We start from the raw sequence: 10899 nt of genomic DNA, 5'->3' as shown, positions 1-10899 counted from the left end.
GAATGTAATACACAATCTATGTAAAGCGCTTTGGATAAAAGCGCTATACAAATGCACCATTTACCATTCAAAGGTCTGACTCCTTTGGTTTAGAGAGGCACTGAACCGGTGATAGGTCTGTTTTATCTCCTTTATCATTGAATAATGATCTGAATGTGTAACAAGTTGCATAAGCTCAAATCCTAATAATTATGTCTGATTATGAGGTACTCATATTCCACTGTCAAGCTGTCACGTTTTCACCCAGAACACATGCAAGGTAAGGTCGCTGCCAATTCCGTTTCTGTCTCTAGCTGTGTTGTTGCAATTCGGCTCCTGGAATGTAATAACAATAGTAGATAGTAGGTTCAACCCGGATTGTTTTGAGGAACGCAACAAAACCTCCTTCAGCGACGACTGGACGACCGGTCAGAGCCAAGGTCAATGTGTTGTCCAAGACGTTTGGACGCTGTTTGCCCGATAAACTGTGGCACATCATCACCTTCCTCTTTCATCATCAACATCATCATCATCTTCTCTACCAACCAATGGAAGGATTCCACATTCGCCCGGAAGCTCATCTCTGTCTAACAAATTATGTCATATGTGTTAAGCCTTGATATGTTGTCTTGGGAACCCCCCTGATAAGGATCTTGTTATAACCCCCTTACATTTCATGGCTCGTCAGAGAGCATTTAGCCTAGAATTAATTTGGTACTATCAACCTCATGTCTGCTCTCTCGAATACAATAATTGATTACTATACAATGGCTGTGTGTCTTCTTATTGCTTCTGTGAAATTTATCTGAACTTCATGGGTAATAAGAAAATATTTATCCACCAGTGTAGGGAGGGACAGACAGGGTGGGGCGGGTGAGGTGACACCTTCTGCAGGTGTGCTAGGTAGAGGGAGGAGTAGATAAGTTGATTTAAACAAGTATGACTTCAGTGACAGACTCACACACACACACACACACACACACGATGGCTGTCTGCCAACTACTCCGTGTAGCAACGAAAGAAAACACTGACGATAGTGTTGTCAAACAAGTCTATGACGCTATCTGTGAAATAACAGGATAACAAGTGAAATTGGAAGTGATGACACAAAGAAATGAGCAGTTACTTTAAGCTGATAAATGGAGTTAATGCACTCGCTCCTTCTGGATAAATGGCTACTCTCTGGCTGAATTTGGCAACCCGCACCTGAAAATGTATTTTCTGTTGAAATATATTTATTGACAAATATTACTTACCCTTACCTTTAAAGAAAACATTTCTTGCAGAAATAACCTTTTTTGTATTATTATTGAACATCAGGGATGAATACAGATAATAACAGTAATTATAAAGTAATCTTTAATGTGACATGTGGACAGCAGGTTGACTTCTTGGAGGAGGAAAACGATGAAGACCAAAACTGATCTAAGGTCCTGCACAATTAGACAGAACTGCGTGACATTTATTAGCACTTTAGTCCAGTTCCACTCGTGTTCTAAGTGCAATGACCATATGATGAATGACAGCACAGCTATTTAGCAAGGCGAAAAAGGAAATCAGTTTGTTTGAGAATGGTTCATTGACCCAATATGCCAGTTGTGGACATTGGACGACCACCGCATTTTGATCTACCAGGGTGATATGAGGACACAGAACAGACTTGCTCCTGCCCTCTGATATGGATGTGTTTTTGATTATGGATCATCAATTGTGTGTAGGCCTACTCTTATTATATTCTTCAGTCATCATCTAGGTCAGATCTTAGTGTCAGGCTAACAAGACGCAGTCTTGGTTTCCCATCCAGCAGAATACAGCATACTGACTCCACAAGGCAGCAAAATATAGGCATACCAGCATCGCAAAAACCCGTTTTGTTTGCTGTTGCTTGACTACTATATGTTAGGTCAAAGGGGTGGCAGTGGCTCAGTGGTAGAGTGGCCAGTAGAGCAGCCGGATGCAATCCCGGGGTCCCCCAGAGTTAGTGTCAAAGTGTCCTTGAACAAGACACTGAATCCCTAATTGCTCCCGATGATCAAGTTGGTGCCTTGCATGGTTTCCTCCGCCATTGGTGTATGAATGTGTGTGTGAATGGGTGAATGTAATACACAATCTATGTAAAGCGCTTTGGATAAAAGCGCTATACAAATGCACCATTTACCATTCAAAGGTCTGACTCCTTTGGTTTAGAGAGGCACTGAACCGGTGATAGGTCTGTTTTATCTCCTTTATCATTGAATAATGATCTGAATGTGTAACAAGTTGCATAAGCTCAAATCCTAATAATTATGTCTGATTATGAGGTACTCATATTCCACTGTCAAGCTGTCACGTTTTCACCCAGAACACATGCAAGGTAAGGTCGCTGCCAATTCCGTTTCTGTCTCTAGCTGTGTTGTTGCAATTCGGCTCCTGGAATGTAATAACAATAGTAGATAGTAGGTTCAACCCGGATTGTTTTGAGGAACGCAACAAAACCTCCTTCAGCGACGACTGGACGACCGGTCAGAGCCAAGGTCAATGTGTTGTCCAAGACGTTTGGACGCTGTTTGCCCGATAAACTGTGGCACATCATCACCTTCCTCTTTCATCATCAACATCATCATCATCTTCTCTACCAACCAATGGAAGGATTCCACATTCGCCCGGAAGCTCATCTCTGTCTAACAAATTATGTCATATGTGTTAAGCCTTGATATGTTGTCTTGGGAACCCCCCTGATAAGGATCTTGTTATAACCCCCTTACATTTCATGGCTCGTCAGAGAGCATTTAGCCTAGAATTAATTTGGTACTATCAACCTCATGTCTGCTCTCTCGAATACAATAATTGATTACTATACAATGGCTGTGTGTCTTCTTATTGCTTCTGTGAAATTTATCTGAACTTCATGGGTAATAAGAAAATATTTATCCACCAGTGTAGGGAGGGACAGACAGGGTGGGGCGGGTGAGGTGACACCTTCTGCAGGTGTGCTAGGTAGAGGGAGGAGTAGATAAGTTGATTTAAACAAGTATGACTTCAGTGACAGACTCACACACACACACACACACACACACGATGGCTGTCTGCCAACTACTCCGTGTAGCAACTCTGCTAACGTTACTGATGAGAGGTGAGTAATATAATAATATATATATATATAATAAACTTTATTTATATAGCACTTTTCAAAAACAGGTTTACAAAGTGCTTAACAATACAAATACAATACATACACAGGAAATATAAAGGCAATTCAATGATGGAAAATTTAAAAACAAAGGAACCATACAAAAATAATAAGACCAAAAATAAGAGTGAAAGCAGAGAACTAGCTGACTATTCCTTCTAGCTAAAGGCCATTCTAAAGTAATGAGTTTTTAAAAGATTTTTTAAAGTGGACACCGAAGTGGCCTGTCTAATTTGCAGGGGGAGTTGGTTCCAGAGTAGAATAGAATCTCTGAGTAGAGTAGAATCTCTGTTGCCTTACTAGTGGTGAACAGTAACTAAGTACATTTGCTTCAGTACTGTACTTAAGTAATTTTCTTTATGTGGGGAAGATGGACGATGGCAATAACCTTGAACCTTGCAATTTTTTTCTGGATAATTGTAACAGCAAGAAGGCATAGGGGACAGCCCTTGATGCCCACAGCTCCATTTACCCCATAGAATCCCAATTTAACTGACATCCACGCTGTGTCCCTGCTGCTATCCAACAAACAAGCATTGCTCTCTGCATACACCTAATGGTCAGACTACATTTTTTGTTCTGGAGCTGTTCTGGAGAGGGGAGAGGACGCTCTGAGCCATAATGATAAGTCACTGGGAGGCCCTGGGAATATTAATGGTCAGCCACCAACCAGACACCGACTCTCCTGTGAGCCAGTCTGACATAGGGACACTCCTGTCTGCCTGACACACAGTCAAGCCCACTCACGAGCGCCTATCTCGGGCATAGGAGCCAGTATCACCCGCCAGGCAGTCCATTTGGGACCAGCATACATAAGGACATGACTATGTCTGCCTGACACAGTCTTGCAACATGTGGAAGTCTTACAACCACCACCACTGGGGACTGTCCTCACTACCTATACTAACTCAAGAGTGCCTATCTAGGGAGTAGGAGCCAGTGTGGAGGTCCACTTGGGACCAGTGGGACTATCAGGCGACATAGGGTTACTCCTCTCAGCCTAACGCATAAGCTAAATTCCAATACCTTCATTTGTGCCTCCTCCTCCAGCGTGCCGTGACTTAGAAACGTTTGCATCCTAAATGCTTATTAGCTTTTGGAGGAGCTGAGAACGAGGAGAGCACAGGCTCCCTAAGCCACTTGGAGTGAGATCTGGCAAAGATACAAGTGTATCTTTCATGTATCGTTTGCGGAACTGTCTTCGTTGAAATGCATGGCATATAATTTCTCCTCCACATAACAACCCTCTGAGCTCCGGAATAGTCCACGACACGTCATAATTGCTGTCAAAATTACGCTAACTGAGCATTCCGATTCCTTAAAGCAACCAGGTCTTTTCTCCCCTCCTCGCCTCCTCGCTCGGAGGCAGGGCTAAGGCGGGAGTGGAGGACGTGAGGATGGACACTTGAATATTGGAATTTGGCTATTGCGATGCACAACGTGGAGGTCTTAGAACTACCATCACAGGGACCGACAAGCCCCATTCTCTTTAACTGCCTATGAGCACTCGTCCTGGGGTCCCAAGTGCCCCACTATCTTTAATGGGACATGTCTGAGCCAGATGTTGGGGATTTTGCACCTTGGACATGGGGAGAGGAGAAGCTCAGGGTCTACTTGGCTCCTATAACTTTGCTCTTCTGTGCTCCAAGAGCCCAGGGAGCAATCCAGTGACCCCCACTCCCCTCTACCCACCTGAGGGGAACCCTAGGCCCACTAAACTCTAGACCAGACCCCCTTTTACCTCTTCAACCAACCCCAACCCCTATACTCCCCTCTGCCTAAGCACCAAGTAGAGACTTGGTTCTGACAGCTCTGCACTAACCTCCTTAGCTACCCACCCCTCTTTGCACACTCACGCTGATTGCTTTCCTAATGTGTAAAAACAGTTATTCATACATTTATTTAATGTTTTTCAAAATCTTGTGTCTACAAAATGACACTGTGCTTGTCCACGAGAAAAATACATATTCTCGTGTATGTAGGGGAGGAGTTATGAAGTTCCTGAGGGGTGGATAACGGGAGGGATGCAGAGAGATGGTTCATAATGCAAGAAAATATTTTTGGGTGGGGTGTATTAAATAGTCAAAGATGAATTTTGTTTGAGCCAAATTTGAGCCAAATTTAATCAACAGAGCTATCCAAAACCTTTCAATATTGCAAGCAATACTATCTATCAACGGACAATATTCTCTGCCACCACCTTCTGGAATTATTGAAAATTGTGACTGTTAGTTCTGTTGTGTTTGAGGATTATTGTAAAATTAGCTAACTCTGTTCGTGGTGTAATATCACTCAGACAGGATACTTTTCAAAGTATAACCAGTTGACCAGATCGATAGATAAAAGTCAGATATTTATTTTAGCAGAACAATTCAAGCATAATGGCAGTGAGCATGGAGGTGGTGATGATGTTGATGAATGAGGTGATGATGATTTTAAACTATAGAAACAAAAGAAACCAATCAAACAAAGTACACATGACCAAAATATCAAAGAGAACAGAACTAAATAAGACAAACTAACCAAGGAATACTTACTTAAATAATGCATCAACTCAGAACTCAGGAATAACATAGGGAACAGCAGGAAACCAAACACTCACTAAATGCCTCTCAAACAAATAAACTAAATGAGTGCCTTTTGAAGGCCTTCTGCAATCTGTTCAGGTGTGTACTAATCATTCAGTGCAGGTGTGTTACCAATTAGGCAAGTGCCCAGTCTGGCTCAAGGGGCCAGCCTGACATATTTACAATGAGGCCGATACGGAAGAGAGACATATGGCCATTCATATGAATGGCCTGTATGGCGCTGTTTTACCCCTGCAGGTGTCAGAAGGAATATTCTCTCATTGTAAGCGGATGGGTTTTTGACGAACTTTAGACTAGATTTTCTTATCTTAATAAAAATTGTCATAAATGCTATACTTCCAGTCGCTAGTTTAAAGTCTCCTTTCAATCATCATGATATGCATTTTGCTAAATTATGGTCCCATTTATTCTAAAATTGACGATAAAGTAGGCTATGCTCCAGGAGGGGCGGGATGATTTGATTGACAACCTACACAACCAATAGCATTCATTCCCCGCCCCCGCTCTTGATTGACAAGCTACCCAACCAATAGCATTCTTTGGGGATTGTTTTCCGGTTCCCTGGTCACATGTCTGGTCTCAAGCAATAGCGTTCGAGTTCCGCCGTGCCCAATGGTATATATTAAAGATGGCGGATTGCACGTTCCTAAACAATCGGCTTCATTTACGGTCTGTAGAAACCAATGGGTGACGTCATTGTTCCCTTCGTCCATATTTTTTACGGTCTATGGTCTGGCTCCTCCCACCTAGGGCTGAGCAGGAGGGGATTTTCTACAATTATCTTGAAGCCTTGTTCCAGTAAAAAATAATATATAACTAGTTGGACATTTATTACATAATTAGTTTAGTTAACTTGAACTGGGTGACCATTTCAGAGGGTTTAAATAGAGAAGAAAATATTGGATTTCACAATGATCTAATTGTATCTGCAATTTGTCAAAAAAAAAAAAAGTCCAATGGATTTCTAGGGCCCCAAAACTAGAGGTTACGAATGTAACCCCGGTTTTAGTAGGTTCGGAGTTTACTACTCACTATGGGATATCAGCGCCCTCAGGCGATGGACAGAGTCAACGCACACGCTCCCGACGCCAATACTGATTGGCTAAGGGTATGTCACGAGTCCGGAAGACCCGGGAGTATAAAGGCTCCCCCGTGACATAGGCTCATCCTCTTAACATTCTCCTCTCTGCATGCCAAATGCGCACAGAAAGGGGTGTCTGGTGAGTAGTAAACTCCGAATCTACTAAAACCGGGGTTACATTCGTAACCTCTAGTTTTACCACGGTTCTCCGTTTACTACTCACTATGGGATTTCATAAACCCCCCTTGAGGTAATGAACCACACAACCCTGACAGGCCCGCACGCCCCTCAGCCCCTAGGTCACGTCCCCACGGACGTGACCTATGACCCCCAGGCCATAGGTCCACGACCTTATGGCCCCTGGGCGCCCCCCAGCCCACCGGACCGGGGTGCGGGATAGATAATAAGAATAGGCCCTGACAGACTCTAGAATCTGCCTTATTCTCTAACAGGCAGACACAGTCCGCCTCATAAACAATGAGGAACAGGGCCCTATTTCCCAAGACACAGCCCCGCTGGTCCCAAGGAAACCTTAAAGAGGAAGTCGAAAGATATGGAGAAAAGCCCCAAGCCTACTCCCTATCCACCACTGATCTGGAGGCAGCAGCCACACCCAGGACCGCGTGCGCCACTGATGACGCCGCCACGTCCAGGCTGTAAAAGGCCGCAAAAGTCGAAGGTGACGACCAATTCGCAGCTGCACAAATCTCCTGGATCGAAGCTCCCTTGTAGAGAGCCCAGGACGTAGCCATGCCTCTAGTAGAGTGGGCCCTCAGACCCCCCGGGACTGGGACACCACTACTCACATAAGCCAGCTTAATGGCATCTCGGATCCATCTAGAAAGCGTCGCCTTGGTGACCGCCTTCCTCTGAACCCCCACGCCAAAAGAGACAAAGAGTTGCGTCGATGAACGATTGGCCGCCGTCCTCTGGCAATAGAGCTTCAAGGCTCTCACCGGACAGAGGCAATGTAACCGCCTGTCCTCCGCCGAGACGAAGGGAGGTGGATGAAAAGCCACCAATTCAACCGGATCCGGGGCCACCACCCCGGTCTTTGTAACGAACGCCAGGTTTGGTTTAAGCAAAACCCTCCTGTCGTTGTTCAGAAAATTCATGCACTCCGGACTCACCGAGAGCGCGTGCATGTCACTGACCCGTTTAGCCGTAGACAGGGCCACCAAGAGGACCGTTTTGAGACTAATGACCCTCAGATCCACAGACTCAAAAGGCTCGAACGGGGGACGGCACAGTGCATTCAGCACCACCGTCAGATCCCAGACTGGGAACAGCGGCCTGTTAACCGGTCTAGCTCTCCTGGCGCCGTTCATAAACCGGCGCACGAAGTTATGCTGACCCACCGTCTTGCCATCGTCGAAACCTAGGTGGCAAGCCGAAATGGCCGCCAAATACACTTTCACTGTCGAGAAGGATAAACCCTGATCTAACCTTCTCTGTAGAAAAGTAAGAATGCTGCCCACCGGGGCCTGGAAAGCCACCACCACTGGTGACTGCTCCAGACACCAAGATGCGAACATATTCCATCTGACCTCGTAAGCCTCCCTCGTGGACATGGCCCTCGCGCCCTGGATGGTAGCCACCACGTCAGGGGGGAGGCCACACGAGTTCAAATTCGCCCTCTCACGGGCCAAACCCACAGGTCTAGGTCCTGAGGGCGCTCGTGGAACAGCTCGTTCCCTCCCTGCCTCACCAGGTCCGCTATGGGAGGGAGGGCCAGAGGCGCATCGTAAAGGAGCGGAGCTATCTCCGACCTCCACGTGCCCCATGCTGGGGCCACCAGCAACACCGACAACCCCTGGAGCCTGACCCTCTCCAAAGTGAGGAGGATCAGCCCCATTGGCGGGAAGGCATAAAGCAGTTCGCTCGGCCAACTGTGTGCAAAGGCGTCTACGCCCATGGAACGGTCCCCCACCTTCACTGAGAAAAACCGAGAACACTTCGCGTTCTCGTTGGAGGCAAACAAATCGATCTGGGGGCGACCGAATCTGCACCAGATCTGTTCTGCCACCATCGGGTGGAGTGACCATTCTGCGTACCGGAGACCGCCTCTGGACAGCAAGTCCGCTCCGTGGTTCAGGAGGCCCGGTACATGAGACGCCCGTATGGACGCGAGCCGTGAATCGCACCAAAGCGTCATCTTGCGTGCTAGACCATCCAACACCAGGGAGGTCAGGCCTCCCTGCTTGTTGATAAAACACATGGTTGTAGTATTGTCCGTTCTGACCGCGACATGACAACCCAAGATCTGTGCCTCGAAATGTTTCAGAGCGAGGAAAACCGCCAGCAGTTCCAGGTAGTTGATGTGGGCCGACCGCATTGTCGGACTCCACACTCCCCTGGCCCACCTGCCCTCGTGGACGGCTCCCCACCCTGTCAAACTGGCGTCCGTGGTGATGACCTTCCACGAAATCACAGCTCCTATACTGACCCCCTGGGACAGAAAAGCTGCTTGTGACCATGGTCTGAGTGCCTACACACACCATGGAGATACCATCACTAGCCGATGACCTGAGGTGGGTGGGATCCGAAGGGCCCTCAGCCACCTCTGGGCGGGTCTCATGTAGAGCCTGCCTAAGCGTACTAAGTGAATGGCCGAAGCCATGAGACCTACTGCTTGCATGCATTGTTTGTAAGTAACTTTCCACCCCAGGCGGAAAGACCTCACACAAGCCAAAACGCTGTCTATCCTCTCCTTGGATAGACGTGCCCTGAAGGTGTTCGAGTCCAGCGAGATCCCCAAGAAGGTGGCCCGCTGGGACGGAACCAAAACGCTCTTCTGGACGTTGATTGTGAAACCCAGTGACGTCAGGTGGGAGATGGCCACGGCCGTGTGCCGCGCCACCTCCTCCTCCGAGCCTGCGGCTATCAACCAGTCGTCGATGTAGGTCGACAGACGGATTCCCTGTCTCCGTAGTGGAGCAATGGCCGCGTTGGTGCACTTCACAAACACCCGTGGGCTCAACGACATACCAAAAGGGAGAACCATGTACTCGTACACTTCCCCTTCGAAGCCGAAGCGCAGGAACTTTCTGTGCGGGGGATAAATTGGAATGTGGAAGTAAGCATCTTTCAGATCGATGCTCGTCCACCAGTCGCCCAGACGCACCGTGCGTAATAACTTCACGGTTGTTAGCATTTGAAAATGAAAAACCGACAGGAACCTGTTGAGGCCCTTCAGATTCAATATGGGTCTTACGCCCCCCCCTTCTTCTTCACCAGAAAATTTTCCGAATAAAACCCCAGGCGGTTCTGATCCGGAGATAATTTCCTTATCGCGCCCTTGCTCAGGAGGGAGGCTACCTCCTCTCTTAGAGTCTTGGCCGCTTGGCCCGACGCTCGAGTGTACAATACCTTGTTTGTCATGGGCGGCTTCCTGGAAAACTGCAGTCTGTAACCCTTGTGAACGGTGCGCAGCACCCAAGGGTTCGGCTTGCAAAGTTTCCATTGATCCAAGCATTGAGCGAGCGGATTGTCGCTGGATGCTGCCGTCGTTAGTTCCACTGGTCGTAAAGCCGTTACCATGGGAACCGGAGACGCTAACACTCTGCTCAGCGGAGCTACAGCTGTGGAGCCCGCTAGAGACAACAGAGGTCGCGTCGATCCTGACGGTCTGCGTGTAGAGATCACGTGACCTAGTGCGGAAGTGTTCCGCAAGTGTCAGATACGCTGCCCGCGACCACGTTCCCTCCCGCCGCGTCGTGTGGAACGGGGGGAAGAGGGAGGGGGGGAGCGGGGGTCTTTGCGACGGACGTCGCCGGCTCCCAGCGACATGGGCCCTTCTACTCTGGAGGGACGGGCCGAGGAGGTGCGAGAGCTGCCGCTGGCGCTAGACTGGCGAGACGAGGAGAGTCTCCCCCTTATGGCAGACCTCTCCTGGCGAGGTCTGCCTGGTTGGGGAGGCTTCGGGCCAAAAGACCCGCCGCCGCCTCTTTTCGGGCCCTCGCCGACTCCGTGGAGTCCTTCAGGTACTTCTCCGCCCCGCAAAAAAGATTACCTGCTGTGAGAGGAAGGGCCAGTAGCTTCTTTTTAGCGTCTATCTTCTGCGCGTCCCTCGTGAAGGTGGC

General features: G+C 47.9%; 1 protein-coding gene across 3 annotated transcripts in view; it reads left to right on the top strand.

Moving 5' to 3' along the window:
• Positions 1-3007: 3007 nt before the first annotated feature.
• The window catches only part of LOC308099292 (uncharacterized protein), a 50969-nt gene continuing 43077 nt past the window's right edge, over positions 3008-10899 (top strand). For all 3 annotated transcript variants that reach the window (XM_080448002.1, XM_080448004.1, XM_080448003.1), the window contains exon 1: positions 3008-3091. In XM_080448002.1, the coding sequence (XP_080304128.1) occupies positions 3037-3091 (55 nt within the window). In that variant the 5' untranslated portion in view covers positions 3008-3036. The remainder of the gene's footprint in view (positions 3092-10899) is intronic.

The sequence above is a fragment of the Gymnoscopelus braueri genome (assembly GCF_963280865.1).
Source record: "Gymnoscopelus braueri genome assembly, chromosome: 13".
In the NCBI taxonomy this organism is placed as follows: Eukaryota; Metazoa; Chordata; class Actinopteri; order Myctophiformes; family Myctophidae; genus Gymnoscopelus; species Gymnoscopelus braueri.
Note: the sequence above shows the minus strand (reverse complement) of the source record. Positions and strands in the feature narration are given on the sequence as shown.